The following is a 26,444-nucleotide window of genomic DNA, read 5'->3' as shown; positions in this document are numbered from 1 at the left end:
AGCCAGAAAGCTACAGGGCTGTGTGTGGGGGTGATTTATCCACAGCCACAGCAGGGAAACTGTGGCAGATCTGGAGTTTAGTCCTTCCTGCATCCCGGCTGCTCACGGGCTGCAGATGTCACCGCTCCCTCCTCTCTCCCACCCGTTCGTTCGCCCTCATCCCTTGGCTGCAGGTGCCGACCCCTTTGCCTTGCTGGCAGAGCTGTCGGCAGGCGGCTGGAGGAGCAGGGATGCTGTAGGTATGGCAACAGCAACCATATATTACGGACCACGATGCCTCTAGCCCCAACTTTCAGCGTGACTGACAAATGTCATTTCAGTTTCATGATCCCTGTCTCCCAAACAACCCGGCATCATCTGCTACCCTGACAGGGTGACTTAGCTCCTTTCTTCTGCCAGAGCCTGAAATGTCACCACCTGAGAGCTACAGATTTTCCGTTCCTCCTGCGCAGGCCCGGCCTGGGCTGTGGGACGTCCAGCGGCACGGGACCCCTCCGGCCACGCCCCGTGTTTGGCACCGACTCGACAAGGGGGAATTTGGAGCGGTGTTGGCTTCCCTACTGCTCCCATCAGAGCTTCCCTCCCCATCGCCTCTCCTAGCAAAATGCCAAACCAACAGGGAGAATAAGTGAGGAAGCTGCTCTCAGTGGTAATCCAGGAATGAGCAAAAGCCAGGGCTGGAAAGGACGTGAAAATCACACAGCTCAGCCTTCTCCCGAGGCAGGTTCAGCTCTATCCAAGCTGTATCTGAGCTGCAGATGTCCAACCAGGTCTTAGACCACCTCCTCCCTCCCAGCCACCACAGCCTCCCTAGGCAATTTATTCCAGCCCTCAACTCACTAGGAATGGCTAATGGCTAACAACTGCCTCTGATGCTTGAATTTAAGCCCATTAATTCTGTTTATCGAGAACAGACTATGCCCTTCCACTTTGCAGCAGCTGGTTTATGTGTTTGAAGATCACTGTCTCCTCTTCTCTAGCCCGAACACCTCCAGCTCTTCCCAGCAGCCAGTTGTTAATGCCCAACATCTCCTCGTCTCTCCCAAAATGCGGAGCCCAGGACTGGATGTCTGACGAGGGGTTTTTCCTCCAAGTCCCCCAAGCCATGCTCCTGCTTAGAAAGCATACTTGTGCTCTTCGCAGTAGAGTGATAGCGTGGACTGATGTTTGGCTGTAATCTGCTACATGACCCTGATTTGCAGAGCTCTAATAGCCCACTACCCTTGCTGAACTTGCCCGTTGCTTTCCCCGCCTACGTATCCTTCCTGAATTGCATCCTCTTGATTGCGGTTTGCCAAGACCCTTTTGCCAAGATCGGTACAGGAAAACCTGAGCAATGCTCAGCTCGGGAACGCAACCCCTTTGCAATGTCCCCTGCTCCATGACCACGGTTCTCTCCTCCACCTGGGTCAGGTCTCCCGTACAACGTGGTGACAAGGCCACTGCTTGGACAGGCAGTGCCATCGCATAGCGGCAGAGCGACGGAGAGCCGCCGCAGGTTGACGCAATGCCCAGCTACCAGGATTTAAGCACTGATGTTGCAACAGGGTCCCGCCACGCTCTTGGGCCAGCGTGAAGCTCTGTTGCCATAACCTAACCACAAGGAAGCATCACCAACACCTTGCCTACTCCTGCGGCTTTTCCACCAGGTGAACGCTCAAAATCCCAGCAATAATGTATTTATATTGCTGGCCCCGGGGCCGGGTTGCAAAACAAACTCAAACTTGCTGCTCACATCCTCCAGTGAAAAACCTGCTGTTTCCACCAAGACAGTCTGCGGAGAAAACCCCACACCAACTTCCAGCACACACTATTATGCAGGATGGGAGAAGGGAGGAGGGGGGATTCACGGCACAAACCCATGGCAGTTCGGGGGTCAGCTCCGCCGGCAGAGCGACCTCCCTTTCCGCTCCGCTGCGGTTCCACAACAGCTCTGCACCGGGTTTCTCGCCCAGATTTCAACACACAATTTTGCCTACTTACCGTACTGGATTTGAGCGCATCCCCATTGTCCTCTTCGGATTCTAGTGCAACAGGTAAGGATTTCTGTGGCGGGGAGAAGGTTAAGTCCCACCTTAGTAGCCGAGGTTCAGCTTTGTCCCCGAATCTCAGGTTTTCCAGTTTCTGCACCGTGGGCTCGGCAGAGGAAGCTGGCCTGAAATTCTCTTTGTTCTGGGACTTAGACCTCAGTCTCTGAACCCCGAAGCCCCGGTCTTCCCCGCGGTGGTCGTCAGCCATGCTCCTGCAGGGTCCCCCTTTGCTATAGTGTCTTTTTTGGGTGTGAATCTCTTGCATATAAGAATCCATCCTCATGAGGGGCTTCATCTCCATCTCGTAATTGCTCATCTTCTCCTCATCCAGCTCAAGCAGTTTGGAGCTCCCTGAGCTGTGGTTGTGGGACCTGTGGTGGGAAGTCCATGAAACCGTGGCTGGGGAATCTGTCCACCTCTCTCTTTGCTTGTGGTTGGAGGCCGAGTGTTTGTGTCCTCCACTCCGACCTCTGTAGTCTTCAGGGACGGAGGCTGACCCCAGCTGACCGCTGCGCAGCGTCCCGCTTCTCACGCCGCGAGTCCCGCCGACCTTCTCTTCGCTCCAGCTGTTGGGGCGCAAGTAATCCCCGCCGCGTCCCTCCAGCAACATCTGGATCTCCCCACCCCTCTCTTCGTCCACCGAGACCTGCCTGGAGAAGTGAGCGCTCTTGTTCCTGCAGGAAGGACCCAGGGGCGGCGTGGAGGAGGGACTGGCAGGGAAGCTCTGCAGCGGGCTGTCATCGGGAGTCAGGTCGGACGGGGTGGTCCCTTTGCGGTACAGCTCGGGGCTCTCTTGCTGGAGAGGTGTGCCAGTGGAGAGGACCTCAATGTCATCGCTCGAGTTCTGGCGCTTCGGTCTCTGGCATTCGAGCCCTTTTTGTGTAGTCGTTAAGAGAAAAGAGAGAGGGAGAGAGAAATGCAACAGGATTATTTCTATTCTGTGGGTGCCCACCGGGTTTTTCATAGGGCTCAGAGTGTTGGACGGTAGGAAAGCCAGGGGGCAAGATGAGGACAGCAGCAGCGTAGCAGCCTCTGCTACTCGATCAAGAGAAAAGGCAGCGTTGGATTTACACCAAACCTGCTATCACCCCCAGCATCCGCAGAGCAGCGCGGTGGAAGTGGCTGCAGCCCGGCGCGGGCGACGGTTTGGCATCAGCTGCCGGTGTTGTCAAGACAGGGGCATTCTGCACTCAGGTTGTGTTTCTCCACTGCTGTAAACCCCAGGGCTACCAACCCTTTTAGAAACCACCCGGCACCACCGTGGCCCCCATCTCCAGCTGACTCAAACGGGCTCAAGGGCGGCTGCTCCTTTAGCACCCGCAGTTCTCGCCCGCCCTCCTGCCGGCAGGCACCCTGCTTGCCTGGGGACACGTGTGGAGGACCATGTGTATGTATTACAGATAAAAGGACTTGCAATAGTTTTGCAGCCCCAGCAGCGCGGGGAAGCCGCTTACGACGCAGAGCTGCCCGGAGCCCTGCGCGGGCAGAGGAACGGGCGCTCTGCCTCCAGCCCTGCTTTCCCTGGCAGGTCGCAGGGATGCAGCAGCTTGCAGCCCCGCTCGAAAGCACCCTGCGTTGCTCCACGGGCCCATTCCTGCAGTCACTCTAACCCTGCTAAGGGGGTTATGTCCCTGTCCATTGACCTTTTTTTTGGGGGGGATCCATCCGACCACCTTTTCCCATCAGCTCCAAACCCAGTTCGCAGAGACGAGAGGGCAGATCTGAGATGCGGCCGGTGGCAGCCCACGGCTCACCGCACGCCCCGTGCTCGTGTGTGCCGGCGCTGCTGGGATCACCCCGTGCCTGGCTTGCTGCCGGCAGCCTTCACACCCCTCCCTGGCTGGGAAACGCATCGGCTTTGCAGCTGCATGGTTTCGGAAGGGGAATCTCACCTCGAAGTTTTCAGAGGGAGATGGTCCCATCTGGGCAGATGTGCAAGCCTCCCGTTAAGAAAAAAACCCACAAGCCATCCATCGAGCAGCCTTCCTGCCCCATAGAGCCAAGGAGGGCATGGACGTTTCCCCACTCGGCCCCCCTTGCTGGACGTTATGGAGAGCACACGGGCGGTCATGCCTCACACATTTAGGCAGGAGCAAGGTAGCACGTTCAGGGCTACGTGGGTACAACATACACCATCATCTTCTCTTTACCACGCGGAATGCACGTCGTGCCCTTTGAGCCCAGAGGACACCCCAGATGATGTCTCCCTGGGGACAGGGACTTGGGGACGGGGACTTCAAGAGAGGTTGAGTGTCTTCTGCTGGAGGTGACCAGCTGGCAAGAAACATGTCGCTTCTCCGGACATTTAGAAAAAACTGCAACTTATAAATCATTGATGAAACACCAAATTATTTCAAGGGGGTGCAAGCTAATAGTGGTTAATTCTCATTTTACCCTCTCAAGGCATAGTTGTTCCCAGCTAAAGCCATGCTAAATTACGTGACTAATTTGATAAATATATTAACTGCCTAATGCCCCTGAAATGCATCTAATTGCAATTGCTATGGCTAGACAAGAAATGAGTCTCAAAAAGGAAGAACTCAATTTCTTACCATCGTTTAAAAATAAATGCTCTGGAGCGCCTGCTCTAATCTCTCCACTTCTGCTGAGTAATTTTCTCTATCGCATCTTCTTGGGAAGCTGCCGCCGCCGGGACGTGCCTTCGCCCGCAGCCGTCCCCGTGTCCCACCGCGCCGTGGCCTGGGTACGTGCGGGGGATGTCGGGAGCATGGGGACGGATGTCCCCATCGGAGCATTTGCAGGGGAGGCGAAGGGTAACAAGGCTGCTTGGAAATTTCCTACAGAAGCAATTTCTCGATGGGAAATTGGTCTTCTAATGACTGTCAATGTTTTTGGTATTATTTGCCACAAAATTCTGTTCATGTTTGGGGACAATACTCAGAGAGTTCAGTCTTAGTTCGTTCCCTGTGTCCCTGTTTGTCTGTGGGAGACTGAACCTCTCGGGATTTATCTGGGGCCCCCGAGCAATCCTCAGACTGGTGGGAAATTGTGGTGAAGGAGGAAGGAGGTGGAGTTCACCCCCTCCGTTTTCACGCAGAATAACTGTCTCTGGGGAAAAATACAGACTGACTTTGTGGCTGTTGTTGAGACATTCCCGTTCCAGCCACCTTCCCATTTCACAGATGGGAAACTGAGGCAGGGAAGAAATAAATGGCTTCATATGAGAAAGCTGTAAAGCCAGTTATCGAAACGGGCTCACCCAAGACTTGGGGTATCCCTGTTCATCTCAGGCTGGAGGTACAGGGACTTGAAAGCTTCCTACCAGCTCCGGTGACTCCAAAGCCGATCTCCAATGGCACAACCAGCCACAGCCTCGCTACACCCGCTGCTCCCGCGCCTTAGCTCCAACCCCAATCTTCCCTGGCCCCCCGAGCCCCTCGATGGAGGCAAGAAAGCCCAATGATGCTCCAGCATCCTCACCCCAGACACCCACACCAGGGACCATGTTATTAAGCACCCTCTCATCCTAAATCTTTCCCACCCGGACCTGCAACGAGCTGAGCTAATTCCTCCTCTCCATAGGTTAATCCCCTGAGTTTTGCAGCCCCTGGCTGGGGCTCACGGCCGAGCAGGGGCCAGCGATGCTGGGGCACGGCTGCCCCTCCAGCCCCGGAGCCCTGCAAGGATGCAGGCGTTTCCTTGCGGAGGAACTCGACAGATGCACGGTGCCGTCTTGCCGGCTTTCGACACCCGAGGATGTGCAACAATTATTCTGAGCTAAAATTAGTTGCGGAGCACGTGATGTTCCTGGAAGAACGGTTGTGAGAGCGCAAAGGAGGATGCAGAGCACCAAATCTGGATTTCCAGCAGGATTGAGGCAGCCGTGCCCAGCCACCGCATCTTCAAAGCCAACCACGTGCCCCGAGGGGCTGCGGTGCCCCTGAGGACCCACATACGGACCCACATACGGGATTCGGGAATGGCGCCGAGCTCCTGCCTCTGCCACCGATGCGCTGCCATCACCTTGAGGGATTCACTTCACCAGCACCGTCCAGCCCATCGGCTGACCCCGCTGGCAGCCACGGCCAGGGGCGTTCGGCAGAGCCAGGAACCGGGGAGGCACAACTGCAGCGAGCACGATGGGGACGTGGAAGAGATGGAAAACCACAGCGAAGAGGGTGATGCAGGGTACTGAGCGGGGACGTATTTTGCTTTTTCCAGGTAAAGGCCTGGCGGCACTGCTGTGGCGTGTCTGGGGTTGCTGGAGCCGGAGCCGGTGCCTGCCGGTCTGGAGTCTGTGTCTGTTCAAGTAGGGGCTGCGCTGCGGGGATGCTCTGGGCCAGGATGCCTGCGGGGCTGACACTGAGGTGGGCATGAAACCCCCGGTGATGCTGTGAAGGTGGGTGGCACACAGCACCCACAGCACTGTGCAAGGTGGGCACACAGAGCGCCCACGATCCTGTGCAAGGGGGGCACATCCAGCACCCATGATGCTGAGAAAGGGGAGCACATCCAGCACCCACGATCCTGTGCAAGGTGGGCACACAGAGCACCCATGACGCTGTGCAAGGGGGGCACATCGAGCACCCATGATGCTGTGCAAGGGGGGCACATCCAGCACCCACGACACTGTGCAAGGTGGGCACACAGAGCACCCATGACGGTGTGCAAGGTGGGCACATACAGCACCCATGATCCTGTGCAAGGTGGGCACACAGAGCACCCACGATCCTGTGCAAGGGGGGCACATCAAGCACCCACGATCCTGTGCAAGGCGGGCACACAGAACACCCATGACACTATGCAAGGTGGGCACATCGAGCACCCACGATCCTGTGCAAGGTGGGTACACAGAGCACCCATGACGGTGTGCAAGGTGGGCACATAGAGCACCCATGACACTATGCAAGGGGGGCACATTGAGCACCCACGATCCTGTGCAAGGTGGGCACACAGAGCACCCATGATGCTGTGCAAGGGGGGCACATCGAGCACCCATGACGGTGTGCAAGGGGGGCACATCGAGCACCCACGACACTGTGCAAGGTGGGCACACAGAGCACCCATGATGCTGAGCAAGGGGGGCACATCCAGCACCCACGATGCTGTGCAAGGTGGGCACACAGAGCACCCATGACGCTGTGCAAAGTGGGCACACAGAGCACCCACGATGCTGTGCAAAGGGGGCACATCGAGCATCCACGATGCTGTGCAAGATGGGCACACAGAGCACCCATGACGCTGTGCAAGGTGGGCACATCCAGCACCCATGATGCTGAGCAAGGGGGGCACACAGAGCACCCATGATGCTGAGCAAGGTGGGCACATCCAGCACCCATGACGCTGAGCAAGGGGGGTGGCATGCAGCGCCTGCAGCACTGTGCAAGGTGGGCAGGTACAGCCCGTGCGAGGCCGAGCAGCGTGGCACCAGCTCGCCCCAGCCGTGCTGCAGCTGCTCCCAGCCCGCCGCCCCCCAGCCGCTTGCAGCCCGAGGTTACGGGGTCTGCGGGGTGGCACGGCTGCTCGCGGCTATTATCTGCCTGACTCGGTCCGCGGGCACTCCCAGGTTTCCCGACACGTCTTGGATGGCGTGTTTGTTTTTTAATGTGCTCTAAGTGGAAATTCCTCCCCCCCCCCCCACTTCACTCACACACAACCCACCCAGACGTGAGCACCAGAAACACAAGCCCCGACACAAGTCAAGCACCATGTCCCCGTCTAGAAGCTAGTAAAAAATGTATTACCTAAAAATATCTTTCCAAGAGGTGATTTAAAACAGCAAAGTCTCTTGGCAAGAGGAAATGGAGATGAGGAATATCTCGGGGCTGAAGAAGCCCCTGGGACCACGCAGCCCTGCGAAAAAGCTCAGATCTCCGATATACAAATTGGACCTCTGCAGGAGGAGAAATGCCGAGAGGTGTTTGAACAGGGCTGCGCCTTCTTCCAGCAAGCAGAGAGCTGCGCGGGTCTCAACTGCCAGGGGCTCTGCATGCTCTGCCCCCCGAAATGCTGTGTCTCGGATGGGGGGGTTGCTACGCACACCAGCCCAGCTCAGGCAGGTTCACGGCTGGAGCCAGACCTCAAACCCTGTCTGGCTCATCGCTGCCGAGCCGTGGGATGCCCCCAGCCGCCCCCACAGCCTCCGCGCCGCGGTTAAGTGAGGACTCGTGTATGGGCTGGCTGGTCCTAAAGATGCGACGATCCCTTTTCCCTGGCCTCGGGTAATGTGCCTGACGTGAGTCACCGGCACCAGCCCCTGGAGCAATTAAGCCGAATGAGTAATCTTCAGTTAGAGAGCTGGAAGGGGGAGAAAATAATGATAGACGCCTCCTAATGAGGGTTCGGTGCAGGAAAACTTTTGAATAAAACCATTCACATATATTAATTACTATGTTAATGATTGCTGTGGGGACTTGGAGCTTTCCACTCCCACTCACAGCAGCCCCTCTCGCTCCCGGACAGGCGCAGCCTTCGCAGGGCGAATCCTCCCTCTGCGCCCGCTGGTTGCAGACCCCTGCCCGACCACGGCTTCGCTTTGGCTTCCTCCTCCCTGAGCCTTTGCTGAGCCCAAGCCTCTTGTCAAAAACTGGGACAAACCAGCAAAAATTGGGACAAACCAGGAAGAAATGTCGAAGACGATGGAGGGAAGGGAGAGCCACCAGGTAAACCTCAAATGCGCGTTTCTCTGACACCTTTGCACGCACGTGCAACTGGTTTGCACGCCCAAGTGAAGGATTAGGTACCAACGCGTGCTGCCCCAGCTCTGCAAGCCCAAGCGTTCAAAAGAAATCACGTACTAGGCTCTAAAAGCCATGGGGGTAAAATCAGTGACCACCTCTGGGATCACTTCTGTTTGCGTTTTGCTTTCGGAGCTCTTGTTGGGTTTTTTCTGTGCAACCATCAAGGACTACGAATTAAAAAAATGGGGGTGTTTTGGTGTGAAAAGAGGAGATCTCCGTCATGACAGGACTGCACAGGGTGGAACTGTTGAATATTGAAAGCCTTGTGGTAAGTCCTCTGAAAACTGGTGTTACGGGGCGGTTTCCCACCCCAAGAGTCCCGGTGAGGACCCGGAGCTGCGGGCACAGACCGAGCCTCCGCACAGGGCTCATTTTGGGGGATTTGGGTGTCTGCAGGGCCGAGCGGGGCAGAGAGCGGCACGGGGCGAAAGCCACGTCCGCGGGGCCGGCCGGCGCGGCAGCACGCACTGACCGTTTTCCCTGTGCTGGAAGGAAGGCGAAAACTCTTTGGCAGTGATCCTGGCGATCCGCGCTTCCTCCTGAGCTTTCTGCGCCGCCGTCACAGCCGCCTCCGCCTTGGCCCTGGAGTGAGAGGTCCTGCAAGGCAACCAGAGAGACAAGGACCGTGTTAGGCAGCTTCCCTCTGCAGACCAAGGCACGGAGAAACTCAAATTGTCCCCACGAAAACCCTTTGCCCCGACTCCCTTTGGCCCTGATGGAGGAGTCACCGCTGGGAGTGGGGGCTCGTTGGGGAACGGGTGACGATACGTCGATAACACGTTCATGAACTGCTGCTCAGTCTGCAAATCACCCCGGCAGTTTGGAAATAGGGATGCTCTGTTCCCCTGGGGATGCATCACCCCAAAGCAGGCTGGTGCCCTCCATCACGCACCCCTCCGCAGGGGACCCCAGCCCGGCAGACGGCTGCAGCAACCTCTGCGTGCATCTCCCGGGAGCCTCTGGGGCTGAAGGCCGGAATTTAAAGCCGGTGGCTTTTTTTAACCAAAAACATTTGCTTTTGGATGAAAAAGTGAAGATTTCCACCCCCGCCACCACACGTTTTGTGTAAAACGCTGGATGTAAATACAAGCGCGGTTTGTCACCGGGAGCAGAGGTAGGAGCGGGGGCTTGCCATCGGTACTGCCTCTAACACCCCTTAATGCATCTTTATCGGGGCATTTTTTTTCACTCTGGATGAGCGACTGTCCCTTGCACGCACCCGTTGACCGGCGATTCCCCAGACACTCGTGTTTGATGGTATTTCATCCATCGCTCAGGATTTACCCTCTCATACAGCCCCTCTGCAGCGTTCCCGCGAGCATCCTTCAGAGGCTGGTTTGCCCCTTCCCCTTAGCCGAGCTATCGAGGCACTTCAAAAAAATGCCTGTTCTTACCCGCCCCGGTGCAGGCAGCGTTATAAATAGCTCAGCTGATTTCTTTTCCCTCCAAAATCAGGCCCTCCATCTCCTTTAATCATTTTTTTTTTTTCTGCCGCTCTCTGAATTCCCTCTAATTTTTCGACATCTGCTCGGAAAGGAGTGCCATTTCTGACAGGCTCCTATAAATGGAAAATAGGGCTAGTAATGTGCCCGGCGTTGCATCGTGCAGCACAAGCCGGGGATACGAAACCGGGTGCGCACGCGTCTGTGTGCTGTCACCTCTTTGAGCCCGGGTGAGACGTCTGGTCCCTGCTCCCAGAGCCGACCCGTCACTTGTTTTCAGGTGCTGACAAGTTGTCTTTGCTCTAATAAGTCCTTCGTTTATACATTTATACTGCTTTGGCGTAGCCGAGGGAGCGGATAGGACCTGTTCTCCCGGAGCTAATGAAGGTGGTAGAGGGGCTGCAGGTCCCGCAGGTCCCCCGTGACCGATGCAACCAAAAATTGGTTTTAAATAGTTTTTTACTCACCCTGGCTCCAGCGCTCACTCTGCTCCCCACTCACGCAGGGCTGGAGGAGCGGACAAGCACGTTACAGCCCCATCCCCGGGCAGGTATCCCAGTTCAGCTCTCTTAGGAGGAGCAGGGATGCTCCGAGCAGGAGCTGCAGCAAAATGCTGGGAGAGGAGGCGCAAACTGCTCCTGTTTTTTGGCACAAGCGTGGTCAGTGGGAAAGGCTGGGGCATCAGACCCGCCGATTAAACCACCCCGGTGCCAAGAACGGTGCCACCTGAGGCTTAAAATTAAGATGCTGACTCTCGGAGGTTGTTAAAACGGCTGGCATCTTCCACGGGAGCTTCTCAGCGGTCTGGACATCGGCTCCCGAAGATCCTCCATCCGTCTATCCCTCCGCCATCTCCTCGAACTGGAAACTGTTCAGGGAAGGGACTGTCCCTCCCATACTGCAGCACATTTATACAGCGGGCTGCCAGTCCCCGCTGGCCTGATACAAAGGATTAATAACGTCTGATAGCGTCTGGACCAAACTCAGCAGGCAGGATTACACGCTGCCTCCCTAAACTCCTCCCCGGAGATGCAACTGGAGGCAGTTATCGGTCACTTCTTGCCAGGGAAGGAGGCTGGAAGCGCCGAAAAGCAGCTCGTGCCACTTCCAAGGGTCCTGGGGACACACGAAGGTGTCTGCAGGGCGGGAGGTTACGCTGGAAGAGCATACTTGGAGCCACCACGCTCCCCTCTCCAGCATTCATCACCTCCCCTTTTTTCACCAAAATGGGTCAAAATCACCATCCCTGGGGGACGGATGGATTTCCATCTCTGGAAAACTTCCTCCAGCAACTTCTGGACTAGTTCATCCCCATGGACTCCAGGATCAGCCCAGGAAGAGCAGCAACTCGGGGCTTTGGCCCAGAAAGAGTTAAAAATCAATCACATTAATTAAGCCATCTCCGACCTAAAATATACTCAATACCCACAAAGCGGATAGAACGTCGAGCGCTGCGCAGAGGCGCAGGCAGGCTTAATTGTTTGTAATGCTCTCTAAGATGCTTGGAGGAGAGGCGCCGTCGGAGTGAAAAGCAGAATTATGGTGATCTATACGTTGCATAATAAAATACATAAGTATTCCCAAATAAATGCAAGTAATCCAGTTAGTGTTCGCATGACTTTGTCACATACTAAATTTAACAGCTGTCTCCTTTATACATGCCTGCTGCTCGTAGCATGCGCTAAATCTTAATTCCCCAGTTAATTGCTTGGGTTTATTTCCTTGTAAAGCGGGTCTTTCTCCACGACACATAGACGGGGCCCGATCTAATCACTCTTCTCCTCCTGCCGTAAGCGTTGCCATAAATCTTTCCCGGACAGAGACACCATCCTGGAAACCGCAGTTAAAATAAGGCTGGATGCTTCCCTATGGATTCATCACAGCTGGCGGAGGAGGCTGGGGATGCTCAGAGGTGGGAGGAATTAAACAGATCCTCTTGCCTTGCTCCTTCGTTACCTCCCGTGATGTCCTCCATCCCCTAACGAGCCCACCAGACACAAAGCTGTTGTTTGCAAGAGCACGGTGCCGCTCTCGTCTCGGCCGAGCTGATTAAAAGTTGCACATCAGCTCGAAGGTGCTCGTCTGGGTTTCTTCTGCCACCGATGGACGAGCAGGGCAGAAGGAGCGACGCATCCTGGGGTGATGGAGGTGGCCGGAGCTCTCTGAACATCAGCAGACGCAAGCGCAGAGGGACTTTTGAGGATGGTTACAACTCTGAATCTCATTTTAGCGCACTTGGCCATCCAAGCTGAACTGGGGGAGGGTGTTTCGGCAAGGATGGGGCTGGGAAGAGCCAGAGGGGTGATGGTGGGGGTGGTTTATAGCTCTTGAGACCCAAGGGTCTGGTTTGGGCTGGGGCAGGGAGTCCATACTTGGACTGGCTTGGGCCATTTTATTTATTAATTTTTTGCCCAGCTGACTCACTCTTCTCGGAGGCTGACCGGGCAAGTGGTCAAACTGGCAAGAAGAGCTGGCAGGAGGTAGGGAAAAATCACAACCAAACAGATTTCTGTAAATCTTTGCAGATCTCTTGTGATTTGGCCAGGACTGACAGGAGAAGGGATAATACCTGCGAGTGGTTCATAATGCCAAGTTTATCAGCTCCAGCTAATCTGTAAGAAGCTGGAATAAATTGATTTGAAAGGAAGAACTTGGCTTTTTAGGAATGCCAACAGCAACTCTGGCCTGGCTTTGCACGCACGAGGAGCTTCTGCTGCAAATCTGATGCTTGGGGCCGGTTTAGCCAAAAAGGGGTGAACTCCCAGCAAAATCTGTGGCACCTGATGGTCTCAGGAAGAAACAAAGCAAAATTAAAACCAAGCAAGGCTTGAGTGGTGTTTAGGTTAATGGACTGCTTTGGCAGGAGGACAAGTGGGACGCGCTGCTTAAAAATTAGGCTGGAAATTAGAGCAAGTTTACAGACCACCAGAAACATTTCTGAATGGAGACGGGTCTGTTCAGGAGTCGTAAGCACGATGCCTGTAATTGCAGGGATGGCACAAGAAACCTGTTTCATTTCTGAGTCCTTCACCTCCATCCAACTTTCTTTGAGTGCAGTGGTAGTGCAAAGAGCGAGCTGGAACCAGGTGAGGGACACACCATCCCTGTTCCCTTTATTTCTTGCATTCCCGTATGAGAAACAGGCTCTTCTTTGATTAAAAGTAGGTAACAGACTCTTTGAGCAAAAATATGTCGGGGGTCCAAGGAAGCTGTGTGCTGCACACAGGGAGAAATCCGCGTTATTCGTGGTTTAAACGCGAAAAAGCATCATATGGGCAGGATTTCTGGAAAAGAAGGTCTGTTTTCCAAAATTCACATGGCAGCTCTTGCTGGGGGATTTCTGTTCTTCTGCAAGCAAATTCCTTGCTTCTCGGACGTCCCCGTGAACTCAAAGCTCGGCTGAGGGATCCCCTGCTCAATGGGACTTAGGCTTGACAGGGAAGTACAAAAATGCTGCTTTATTGCTCGTGTTTGTTGGGATCCTGCTGCGAGGATGGAGATCCCCAGCCCTCCTCCATCCCATGGCGAGAGCTGACGGAAACCTCTCCAGATAGTCCCAGCTCCCTGACAGGAGCACACACGAGATTGCAACAAGCCCTAAACCCTTTGCTCAGTACCGAGCTGATTTCAACAGGACCATTAGGCTTTAATCTTTTCTACCTTGTTTGTATACCTACGAGTCAACCTTCTTGCAAGGGAGCTCAAAAAAATCAAGCTCCTGGTAACTACAAAGGGGTTCGCTGTCTTCTCCCCCCTTCTTTTGCATTTCCTTAGCTCAGATGGAGGGGCTGGAGTGACAGACAGACCGATCTAACTGTCCAGAGCTTAGAAATGCAGTAAGAAAGCTGAGATCCAAAGAAAATTATTAAAACGATTATTAAAGCCTTCTTCCGTGCGGCTTTTCTAACTCCTACCGTATAAACGGAGAAAACCCTGCGGTCCATGTTTTCATGGAATTCATGCCAACCCGCCACGTGCCGTCTTCACTGAAGGCTTCGCTTCAGCAGGCGAGCGCTGCTGGCTCGTAGGCACTCACAAGCGGCGAGGATGGAGTTAACCAGCCGGTGAGCTCATCCTGGGACATAATGAACAGCCTCAGGTTTTCCTAAGGGGCCAGGCTGGCTCCATCCGATTCACTTTGTCTCTCAGGTCAATATGTAATCAGGCAGCTTTTTGGTTTTTTTTTTTTTTTTAAATGCATCTTTATCTTCCTATAGGAGGAATGTTTTCTCCCTCCATTACAGAGGCTCATGTATTTTTCAAATGGCAAAATTCAATTAAAACATACACTAGCTGCAAGAAAATACTTCAGGAAAAATTCAGAGAGAGCATTTGCAGGACATTTAAGACTCGGTGCTTTGCTCTCCCTTCCTTTGCAGGACATTTAAGACTCGGTGCTTTGCTCTCCCTTCCTTTGCAGGACATTTAAGACTCGGTGCTTTGCTCTCCCTTCCGACCCCGGTGCCCAGCTCTGTTTTGCACTTGAAAAGCAGCGGTGGCTGCGGCCGGGCTGGCTCAGGGGGGCACAGGGAAGCGTCGGGATGCTCTGTGTCCTGGGAAGGGATGGCTGGACCAGGCGAGGAAAAGGAGCTTTTCAGTCCAACCACCCCACGTGCAAAAACCAGGCTTGCATGAGCACAAGCCCCTCAGCTGTGTTGACTCACCAGGGGTTATTTTACGCTCCCACCGGCACAGCGGAGAGCAGGATCCAGCCCTAATTGCATCAAGCCGAGACACACCAAGAAACACAAAGCAAAAGTCCCCCAAGTGATCGATGCCGGTAACCGAACCCCAGAGCAGAAGGGAGAGGGGGAGCGCTGATGCGACCCTCTCCCAAGGCTACCCGATGGCTCCGCACCCCGCAGCGAAGGAGAGCCGCTTCCAGCTCCCGACCCTGCCCGCGTGGCATCCATAGCTGCAACCAGCGCTGGCAGGGATGGGGAGGTGGAAAGAGGCTCTGCCTGCTCGGGGCAGCATCTCAAACCCTGCCTGCAAGGAGGGGAGGCTTGGCCGGTCTTCGTGCTCTCCTAGATGGGACAAATCGAGACTGAATTATTAATAGCCGCTGCAGACTGTCTGGCTTCTACCTCTGTGGGAGCATCTCCGATTTAGGGCAGAGCTGGGGAGAGCCACAGCGCCCGTCCTGCCTCCCTTTGCCCCCGGCACGGGCTTCGGCGCGGCAGCCTTCGCTGGGCACAGCATCCCGCATCCAGCACCCCTCTGGCCCCAAAAGACGGGCGCGAGAACCTGCCTGCGCGGGCCGGGGTAGGCGCGACCCAGGGCCAGGCTCTGTCTAGACATTTCCTTCAGGGAGCGGGGAGATGGCAGCAATTAACAACCTGTTTGTTATTTTCCCTATCTGGCATTTATTGCCCCAATAAAACCCACTCTTAATTCCAGCTTGACTCTTTTCACAGCTCTCCTGGCTTGGTTGTTATTGCACTAGGCTTGCCTTGAGTGATTTGTGAAGGCAGTAATACAGTGCCGGTACTCAGGGGGTGGAATATTAGACACACCAATTAGCTATCTGTGCATAAATTCCCATTTACCTGCTTATCGCAAGCATATTTGCCTTGCCCGCTTCCTCCGTCTGCTTTTTCCTCCACCCCCCATTGCTGGAATTCTTAATCAAGAGAAAAAAAAGCAGCTAATGTGACCTCTGACATGACGTAATGCAGCCAAAAACGTCTGCTCTGGCTCTTTGCAGCCAGACAGAAAGCAGGTGCCGTGCATAGCAAAGAGAAAGCCTGGCTTTCCCGCACCCGCTGCCAGACTTCCCGGCTCTGGATGGAGATTTTGGGGTGGGAGGATGGACCACCCCTGCCCGAGCTCTGTGGACCGGCGGGGAGCAATGGGCGCCGGGAGGAGGAGAGGGAAATCTCCCATCAGCGAGACGGCAGGAAGGAAGGGTTGGGGATGGCTGGGATGGCACGGGCAGAGGGGATGGTTACTGCGGGCTCTGAAAAAATTGCTCTGAAAGTCACATTTCAAGAGAAAAGTTTGGAATTTAAAAAAAAAAAAAAATAGTCAAACCCTTTAATCCTGAAAAGAAAAAAAATAAACCTTGATGCGTTTGTTTGTTATTGCCCAAGAAAGCAAAATACAGAGAAGCATGGAAAATGTTGCGGTCAAAAGCCCAAATCTGAGTTTCCCTGTGGTTTTACACTGGGAAATGTAATGTTACGGGGGGAAACCGTTCCCAAGCCAGCTGGGAGACCTCGCGGAGAGCAGGTGCTGGTGGCCCAGCTGGGGCATGGTATGCATGAGGTCTCTGAAATTCATGGAAACGGGGATGGAGCCAGTTCCCATTTAGCTCCTTGCCCCAGGCACCTGTGCCAGATTCTTCTCTACCTTTATATTTTTGGAGCTTACAAACAGAGAGTGAATTCACCAAGGCGTCATTTGCCATTTTGCACTGAAATACCCTTTTTTTAATTCGAGTAAGGGAAAAAAAGAAATCCCAGGCTGTGTCTTTCTGTCCTGTACCTTGCCTTTAAGTAGGTAAAATAAGTTTGCTGGAGAACTGAATTCATAACATGTAATGACGCCAAGTCACGGTGACTTGGGGGACAGGGATGGGCCACAATCAAATGTCACGTCCCCAAAATCCTGGGAGAAACGTGGCCCAAACCGCAGCCCACAGCAGGCAGCGAGTTGCATCGTGACCGTCTTGGCCGCTGCCACCCCTGCGCGTCCCCCAGGACCCTGAGCTGGGTCCTTCTGAGTGCAGGATGAGAGCAGCCGAAGGGCCGTAACGCTACGGTCCTCTCCAGCTCGCCTTGTTGCCATCATCCCCAACCGGGCACGGCGCTGCCCAGATTTGTTTATTTTATCCCTGTTGTTGCTAAACAAAAAATGCCAGCCCTGGCACAAGAAAATCAAAGTCCATCGACTTCAAAGGGCTGGGTCAGGTGGAGCTGGTACCCAAAGGTACATCTGCCACCGTTAGCCAGCATGCTGCCAGCATCCCTCTCCGGCCAAGGGACGTGCAGAATAAGCACAGCCAGGCAGAGCCGTGCATTTCCCTCCTGGTGGGTTTCCTTCCTTTTAATTTTTTGCCCCCCCGGCAAGGGCAAAGCTGATGGGTCTTGCGCACCGGAGACGATGCGCGAGCTGCCCTGAGATGTTATTTACAGCTTGCAAGATAATTAACATCTGGAGAGGGAGGCTCATCTCCTGCCATCTGTCGCTTGAAGCTACGGAGGATGCACGCGAGCGACGCAGCCAGGCAGTACCTGCCCGTCCCGGTGCTTCGGTGCCTGCCAGCCCAGACCCACGCGCAGGAGCTGGGCTTTGCCTAGGAAGAAGGACAGCTTTGATGCCATCGTCCCCCACCGCCGCCCCAGCCCGACCGACCAAAGGAGACAGGTTTGGCCTTGCTCCAGACCTGGCGCTTTGCCGGCTCAAACACGGCAGCGATGGGCAGCGGTGGGGCAGGAAATTGTATTCTAGTGGGGCAAGAAATGATATCCGTTATATTCTGGAAAGCGATGGGTGGTGACGCAAAACTTGCAGGAACCCGCTCGGAGCAGGGTTTAGGAAGAGTTAGCTTCAAGGAAGGGAAAGGAGTGAGCAGGGGGGATGCTGCCTGCTTTCCAGCCGTCATGGTTTGGATGCAGCAGGTTTCCATGATTTTACTGGATAATTGTCGTGTACATAATGGAAAAGGCGACTGCCCATTTGGATAGTGCGAGAGGAAATGGGAAACACTGACGTCCCCCTCTTCGTTCCCTGCTCTCGCAGAGCGCCAGCACAGTCCTCCACGCACACGTCCCGAAGGCACAACCACGCCACAAATGCTCCTCCAGCCCTGGGCAAAAATAGTGCATTACAAACGATCCTGCCACATTCAGGCAGGAGGCAAAACAGGTTGGAAGAAATCACTAACAACCCTTGGAAAAGAAAAAAGCAGAAGAAAAAGCCCAAGCAAAAGCAAGTGAAGGCACAAAATCTCCAAGGAACCTGGGCAGCGCTGGATCATCCGCACACTGCAGATCTATACTGCCTGTATTAAATGCAAAAACAGAACAGCAGAAAAGCCCTACATCAATGCCGCATTCGGGTGGAGATTTTTAAATGCACAACAGGCCAAGATATAGCTCCCTGAGCAGCCATAACTCAGCCTGCTTGGACATGTGTAGCGTTGAGTTTGGCTGTACATGCTGCTGACTGTAATGACTTCAGGCTGGATCCCGCATTCCGGTTGCATCGCCCTGTCTCCAGGCAAGGCTGGCTCCAAAGGCAACCCCGCCAAAACCCTTGCAAGCCCGTCCCTGCCCGTAGGGGCTGCTTTTTACGCCGGGGAAATGCCAGGTTTTTGATGGGAGGCTTGACCATGGTGAGTCTGGATAGGTGGCTTGGTGTAACTTTACCCATCCTCCTGGATTTACTGAGGGTGGAGACGTGGTTGGGACATGATCACCCAGTGTCCAGCCACAAATTTGGAGGAACCTTTGCGGGATGGATGAAAGCTGTTAGAAAAAGCCTGGCTCAGTGTGACCTGGAGGATACCGGGTGCCTCCTCCTGCCATGACTTGCCCCAGGCTGCAGGTCAAAAGGTGGAGGATTTGGTGGACCATCAGCATCCCACTCTGGCCTCCATCACCAGAAAGCTCCCCAAAGCAGCCCATTCCTCCCCATTTTTCACGTTGACCTCCTCGGTTGGCTGACGCCATGCACGGGATGAAGAGTGGGGTGGAAACCTCAATGCCAAAGGCGCAAAATGCAGCAGAGAGAGAGAGAAACTCAAGCAGGCCATGGGCAAAGGGAGCCGAGGGAGCCTCTGGTCCGCCTCCAGGGAAGTCCACAAATCCCTTTGAGGAGCCATCGGCACAGCCCGACCCTTTGGGAAGCGTTAGGGGCTTTTCCCCTAGGGAGAAGTGCTCAGAATAAGAGACTTCCCTTGGGGAGAATTCCCTTGGGGAACAAGAGAACTCCCTTGGGGAGTTCAAGCTCAAAACTCCAGGTGAGGGAGGTAATGACAAGCAAGCAAAGCAGATCTGTCCATTTAATTTCAGTTTCATTTTGATGCCTAAAAAAGAACGAGTCAAACCAAATCCTGAGGCAAAACACAACAGAACCGCAAGGAAAAGTCTTTTTTCCTTTCCTGACCCTTCGCCCTGTTTGGGTTTTGGCTGAAACGCTCTGGCAGTTTCACAAGTTTTGGTCTCCTCAAGCAAAACAGACATTTGGCAAACGAACTTTCCAGGCAATTTTTTTTTCTGCTGCTGAAGCCACAAAAGCCCAAAAGAGACAGCACAACGTTGAGCTCATGGTCCTCCTTTCCCCTGGTGATGGGCTCATGGACAGGGATGATCCATGACATACCTCTGGCCACCCACCATTTTAACCAGCCAACACCCAGCCGCAAAACCCCCCCGCCAATTCAGAGCAAACTGCAAAAAAACTTCCTCCACAGTCAACGACAAACTCGTTTAACTCAACTTAATATTTTAGTTCCAGCACAGTCTGGACTCAGGCCAAGACATGGAGCTGAAATGGCCTCAGGAGTGCTGACGGATGCTCTCCAGCTGTCAGAGGAGAGGTGGGTGATATCCAGCCTTGTCCTCCGGGACTTCTCTGCCGTCTCCAGCCCTGCGGGGTAGGAGAGAGGACTCTTTTCTGGGTAATGTGACAGGGGTCTAAGGGATGGGTTAAAATGGTCCGGTCATCTGAGTGATGGAAAAATGCATTTCTAGCACCAGGGCCCCAAGAGATGCTTGGAAAGCAAATAGGTCCGTGTCTTGCTCCACACAGCTGGGAGGAGGCCGATTCCCCACCCGGAGCGAGATGCTGGAGGTGGGCACCGCTCCGTGCACCTCTTGCCACATTCGGCCTTGCCAGGATGGACCTAGTGATAATGGGGAAGCTTCTCTCCGCCGTAAGGAGCAACTGGCCCCAAAGCAGCTGGTTGGAGAGAGCCACGGGCGGGACACGGCAGCATCATCTCCATCCCCCACTGCCACGTCCACCTCCCACATCTGCACACCAGGAACCCTCAGGAATGACGAGAAAATGCCAACCCAGAGCAAAAATGCTCCCCAAGGAAAGCATGCCACAGACAGCATCCCCTTAACCCCATTGCTTAACGCCATCCTGGAAGGTGCCGAGTGGGGATGAGGACTTTGCTTGGCCGTGCCCCAAACCCAGGGTACCACCGTCCCCCGGTGCAGACGAGCCCTGCGCAGTTTGGCTGGACGTAGACCTGCACAGAGACCTCAGCTGGAAACGGTACCCACCGAATCAGCCCTACTAAAAGCAACATCAGATGCTAAAATGCTGCAGAAATATGTTCAGTGCCAGGCTGCTGTCACCGGTCTCTGCAGCTCCGGTCCCCATGGGGAGGGATGGAGGGAACAGGAACGTTTGGTGAAATTTCTCGTCGTTTTTGAGCGCTGCCCGGGGCTGACCCAGCCCCGTGGCACATGTCGCCCGGTCCCCCACATCCTCCGCAGCCCTGGTGGGTGCAGGCAGGAGGTGGAGGGGCTGGGGGTGCCTCCGGGGCTGCGCTCAGCCCTGGGCAGGCAGGCAGGGGCGGGCAGACCCCTCTGCGGTGCGAGTGCCGGCCGCGGCCCTGCCAACTGTGGGGGGGAAAAAAAATATATATCATCCCGGTTGCCACAGCAACGAGCAGCTCCTGCCTGCCTCAAACTTCAGAGCCCACCCAGAAGGAGCCGCTTTCCTCATCCCCGCTGCCTGCATGGGTTTCTCCTCCCTGTCGCCTGGGGGTTTATGAGCACCCAGGAACCCAAGAGCCAGCCCGCGCCCCCGAATATCCCACGTCTCATGAGGCTTCTCAAGACGGGGAGCCGTGCGTGAGCTGCAGGGTCTGCAGTGGGGTTTGCCCGCTCAGCCCCGCCGCCTGCCCGCACCCGGCTTTGACCCTCAGCTGGCGGGTGCTGCTCGTCCCAGCGCACCCCGAGCATCCTGCGGGATCCCCTGGACGGGATGCCGCCGCTGGGGACCCGCTGGGGCGGCGGGTGCCCTTTCTGGTCCCCAAATGCCAACGTGCCCTGAGGCCGGCAGACGGCCCCGGGTTTGCAGGTCTGCGCTGCCTCCAAGGCAAAGCCCATGAAAATTTCCACTTAAGCAGCCAGCAGCACAACAGGGGAAGGGACTCAGAGCCTGGCTCTGCCAGGAGACAATCTGGGCTTTTAATTATTTATGCTTCACCTCCATGCTATGGTGATGAGAGACAGATCAGACAGAGAGACGCAGCCAGATAATGGAGAGAAGGCTGCAGCCCGTTTCCCCAGAGAGGCCATTTACACCATGCAGGTGAGTCCCTTGCCTGAGTCCTGCCCCACACCTCTCCCCTTGGAAAAGCACCTCATCCCTGGCTCTCATCTCTGCCACCGCTTTCCCGGAGGCTTCGTCCCCAGGACCGAAGGGTTGGGGAAGAGCTGCCACCTGCCACGGTTGTTTGAAGCTCCTCAGAGATCTCGTCACGTTGGATGGGGACCGGCGGTGGCCCCCTGCCAGCGGGGTGGCTGTGGGACATCCACCGTGACCGCTGTGTCCAGCTTTGAGCCCACGAACCTATTTCTTCTCCGTAAGGGAGTCCAACCCCGAGCAACCGCTGCTCCGGGTTCAGAGCGCTGTCACCGAGGCTCACGAGGATGATTCGTGGTGGGGTGTCCACTGACCCAGCCTTGCTTGGTGTGACCATCTCCAGCAGGTTTTGCTTTGAGGATGGATACCAGGCGTGCTTTAATTGAGCAGAATGAATTCAGCAAAGCTACACGGCCTGGGCCCGTGCTCCCTTCTGCCTTTGAGGTCCGTGAACAGGAGCTGGCACTGCCGGCGTGGAGCCCAGCCGGTTCCCATTGGGGTGCAGCCAGCCTGTCTCTTGTGGGCTGCTCCTGATGCTGAACGGGATAAACCAACAGTCCCCAAATAATGTGCCGTGTCCCTGGAGGGTGACGCAAAGGGATGGGATGGGGCAGATTTGGGCCGCGGTTGCAGCGAGGCTTTGCCGTCCCAGTCGGCAGCGAGCGGGCGGCCAAGGGCTGCTGCCTGCTATTGAAAAGGGGCGGCGGAGGTGGGATAAAAGTGAAAAGAAGGTCTCGCCGGACGGTGGGCTGAGCACCGGGCACGGCCACGTCACCGCCATGATGGGATTTTAGGGTGCTCAGCACCCTGAAGAATTGGGACCTTTCTTAGTCACAACTTTGAAGGGATGATCGGTCGGATCCATGGGTTAAATCCCCCTGGGATTTTCAGGGGGGAAATTCGCTTAGCAGGGTCTATGGTCAAATCCTTTAATTTCCTGGATTAGGAAGCCAAGACGGCTTGTCATTTGTCCTGCGTGGAGAAGGCGAAAGAAAGCTCAAGGCTTTTCAAGAGCACCGAGGGACCGGGAGCCCCCAGCCCGGCCGCTGCGCTCCCCCCACGGCAGAGCCGGTCCTCTCAGCGTCCCAATCTCTGGCTTTGGGAGGAAGCGATGCTCATGAACACCAGCAAGGAAAATACTACTTTTTCCCAGCTCTGCATTTTCATCTCGGTTGCACTCCTGATATTGCTTTTGCCTCTCTCTAGGGAGAAAGGGGCTTCGGGGGGTAGAGGAGCAGGGGGGTGTTAGGGTCGTTGCTGCAGGGAAGCGGGTGGGTGGGTGGCTGGGGTGGGAGCAGCGCAGCTGGCAGGAACGCACGCAAGGAAACGCAAAACGGGAGCTGGGAGAGGAAAAAAGCACGCGGGCCTCTCTCGCGAGATAGGGAGGCAGCGTAGCTGCGGCGTAGGGACCCCAAACCTTCCCCCCAGCTCTCCTCTGCTATCAAAGCTCGGGTGTGCTGCATCGCCAGGGTGCGGCGCGGGAGCGGGGAGACGCGGCGCAGCAGCTCCCGCCGACACGGCTGGGGGGTTAGGGTGGTGGGACATGGCAGCAAGGGGCTGGGATGCTACGGGCAGCATCCCCCATCTAGCCCTTGGGCCTGGCCGCGGGTTTGTGTGTACCCCCACCAGTCTCCTTGCACCCCGCGGAGGGCGAGGATGAGGACGGAGGAGAGCGACGGGGCTGCGAGCCAGCCCGCCTGCCAGGCAGCTGCGCAGGCTGGGGGAGGATCTCTCCCTTCCCTCCTGAAGATCGCTGAGAAAAGCAACGCTGCAGTTTCTGCTCGATGAATAGGAAAAGCAGCAGAAAGGAAAATCAGGGGCTGGCTTTTTTTTGTTGTTGTTGGCTTTTTCTTTTTTTTTTTCCCCTCTGATGAAGGGCTGCTCCGCCCGCAAGCTAGCGGGCGACAGCACCCCACTCCCTCCCCTGCTGGCATCAGCATGGAGAAGAGTCTTCACCATCCTCTTCTTCAGCTCATTCCCTCTTCCCCGTGCTGTGCAGGCAGTCAGGGCAGACAGGAGGTTCTTGTGTTAGTGGGGGATCTAGCACGGCTCGGGAGGCTGAAATCATCCTGCACCATCTCCGGAGAAGGGCTGACTCCGCAGTGGGGCCAGCCCCAGCAGGACAGCAGTGCCGGCCACTCAGCCCATGCACCAAGCTGGCAAAAGGCTTGGATTAGAAACCAGGCAGATGATCCGGGCTGCGATGCGCTGCTGCACGATGCTGGAGAGGAGGAGGAGGAGGACAAGGCAGCCTCCCCTTCGGCCCCCCGCCTGCTGCCCAGCTCTCCGGGGCAGCCCCTTCCCGTGGAAGCGGCAGCTGCCAGGAGTGAATCACCCTCCCCATCCTTCCTGCCTCGCTGTCAGCCGGTGCCATCCCTGCCCGTTTCCATCTGGTCCCGCTGCAAAAGCGACTGCGGAGCAGGCACCGGCACATTGCGCTCCGGCACCGGCACGACTCTCCCATCCTGGTTCTGCCGCCGGGCGTTTCGCTTCCTCCTGCATCCAAGACCCTTCTCCTGCTTCACTCTACGGCAAAACCGTCCCCTCCAGCCGCGCTTTGCTGCAGGCCTGCCGCGACACAAACCGTGTCTGCCAGGACCACACGGATTTGGGAGATCTTCCCCAACGAGTGCGGGGAGGAGGGCAGAGCCGGCTGGGATCACGGCGAATCCAATGGGCTGTGAATCTCCACTCTGCCCGTGTTACTTCATCACAACCTAGCAATGTTGGAAATGATCAAACGAAAGCGTGTCGCGCGCCTGGGCCACGGAGCCGGGGTGTTTTAGCTCATATTTGGTTCAGCGGACAGGGAAGGTGGTGGGAGCTGCCGAGTCAGGAGCAGCGGTCGTGAAGGATGGGAGAGGTTGGACTCGGTTGGACTCGATGATCGGTTGGACTCGATGATCTTAACGGTTGGACTCGATGATCTTAAAGGTCTTTTCCAACCTATACGATTCTGTGATTCTGTGATTCTGAGAGCAACAAAGGGAGAGGGACTAGCGAAACCCATGCCGAGCTGCTCTCCTAGAAGCTAAAAAAGAACCCTGCTGAGGTTTTTCCAGTTGGATTCCTTTGTAAAGCATCATTCCTACGAAAGGCACTTAATTTTCCAGCCTTGTCCGTGCACGGATGTGCCCCTCCACCTCTGCACCGCGGTGCGGGCAGCGGGGTGGCAGTCGGGGACACGCAGAGCTGGCCCTGCGCGAGCGTGCCAGCTAGTCCTGCCTTTTGACACGGCCACCAAAGGGCTTAACGCTGTAAGTCCTGTCTGAGCAGGCAGTTATTAAACTGGCATTGCAGGAGGACTTAACCAGTCACAGCGCAGACAGCAGGTCCCGCAAGAGCCAGCAGCGGGTAAGGACACGATGCCCCGGGATGCCATCCGGGGATCTGCCGTTCCTCGAGTGTCCTGGACTAGAGGTGGAAACCGTGCTTGCCGTGAGTCAGAGGTACCCGTGTCATCCCAGCCGACAGCGACACACCAACGGGAGGAAGAAGAGCTGATCCGAATCTCTGCCGCCGTGGCATCGCCTGACCCCTGTCAACACACGGGGGCTCGTGCCCGGGCAGGAGGAGGGGAGGGAGGTGGCAGAGGGAAGGAGCTGGCAGGAGGGGAGGTCGGCGTGCGCTGCCGCAGCCCTGCTCAGCTCTCCGTCAATGGTAAAGCCCCTTGGAGGCTGCCAGCCCTGGGCTTTGCTCCTCTCTGCATTGCACGGGGCTGTTTGGGAGGGAAGGAGGGCAGGAAGGAAAAAGAAAATGCTGCCATAAAGAGAATTACCTCCTGCCCCAGCTGATTCCAGCCTTCGAGTCACTTCCATCCATCCCCTCGGTGCTTTTCTCCCTGATGTTCTGTCCTCTGCACTCCTCAAGGAAAGGATGGAGGGACTGGCAAGGGATGGAGGGTTCCCGCTCTCCCTGACCAAGACCCAGCGGGTACCAGGTGACGCCGTCGGTGACCCCATCGGTCCCAAACTAATGGGTAGAAGTGAATTCTGCCCAGCCCCAAGCTCCAGCTGGCAAACACCATGCCGCAGGGAGCTGCAGATGCTGAACTCTTGCATGGCCTCAGCAGGGAAAGGAGCAGCGCTTCTTCGAGGGGCCATAAGTAGAGACACCCCCCCCTCCCCTGGACCCAGAGGTGCCCAAAGAGGGGCTGGACAAGGTGGTGGGAGGCCCTGACACGCTTGGTCCCATCCCTGAAGCATTTGCTCAGCCCCATCCCCGCAGCCGGTTCAGCTGTGACCCGTTTTGGCTTCAGTCCGCTGCTGGCTCGTCCCTGCCATCCCGACCCGAGGAAGGGGACACGTAACCCTTTTGGGGCCACAGCATTCCCCTTAACCCATATCCCTCCTCCTCCCCCTTCTCCATCCGCAGCAAAAGCCCCTCCGGCAGCACGAGGCGGGGATTAGGGCGAGACTAATGCGGGAGCCCCGCAGCCACCTCCCCCAGGCATCAGAAAAGCCAGCAGAAACCTTAAATCAAATGCAGCTAAGTACAATTGCAAAGCTGCAGGCACAGGCCTGAGAGAGCATTAAGCAGCATTATTATGGCTTGGTGTACTGCCGGTAGTGACATTACCGCAACTTAAAATGTTTGGGATCAGAACTGCAGAATCTATTCTTTTCTGTGGGTTTTGCCTGGGCTGCATTTCCATTTTTCTGAAGAAAATACCTGTTTGGCTCAAACACCCTTCTGCACTTTGCTGTTCAGCTCTCCGGGGCTTCTCTTGCCTTCCTGCTCCCCACTGTACGTCAAACACGGATGGATGCTTTGCCCTCACTGCAGCATCCTGAAGGAGCATCCATGCCGAGTCCAAACGTTTTCCTTTACCCATCCTCGCTGCCTGGTTGTCTTTATTCGCTTCCTTTTTCTTTTTTTTCCTCCAGTTTCCCTTTCCGAAGTTGAATGACACTGTGCTAATTTGTAGCCCAACTCCTCCT

At 55.7% G+C, this 26,444-nt stretch overlaps 1 protein-coding gene across 4 annotated transcripts in view; it reads right to left on the bottom strand.

The window, feature by feature from the left end:
• The window catches only part of JPH3 (junctophilin 3), a 59,993-nt gene that overhangs the window by 11,199 nt on the left and 22,350 nt on the right, over positions 1-26,444 (bottom strand). For all 4 annotated transcript variants that reach the window (XR_012776973.1, XM_075510976.1, XM_075510977.1 and 1 more), the window contains 2 exons: positions 9,204-9,328; positions 1,984-2,903 (listed from right to left, as the gene is read on the bottom strand). Coding sequence is in view for 3 of the 4 variants with exons in the window: in XM_075510976.1 (XP_075367091.1) it covers positions 1,984-2,903; positions 9,204-9,328 (1,045 nt within the window). In the remaining variant the exon portion in view is untranslated. The remainder of the gene's footprint in view (positions 1-1,983; positions 2,904-9,203; positions 9,329-26,444) is intronic.

This window comes from Mycteria americana, chromosome 8 (genome assembly GCF_035582795.1).
Source record: "Mycteria americana isolate JAX WOST 10 ecotype Jacksonville Zoo and Gardens chromosome 8, USCA_MyAme_1.0, whole genome shotgun sequence".
In the NCBI taxonomy this organism is placed as follows: Eukaryota; Metazoa; Chordata; class Aves; order Ciconiiformes; family Ciconiidae; genus Mycteria; species Mycteria americana.
Note: the sequence above shows the minus strand (reverse complement) of the source record. Positions and strands in the feature narration are given on the sequence as shown.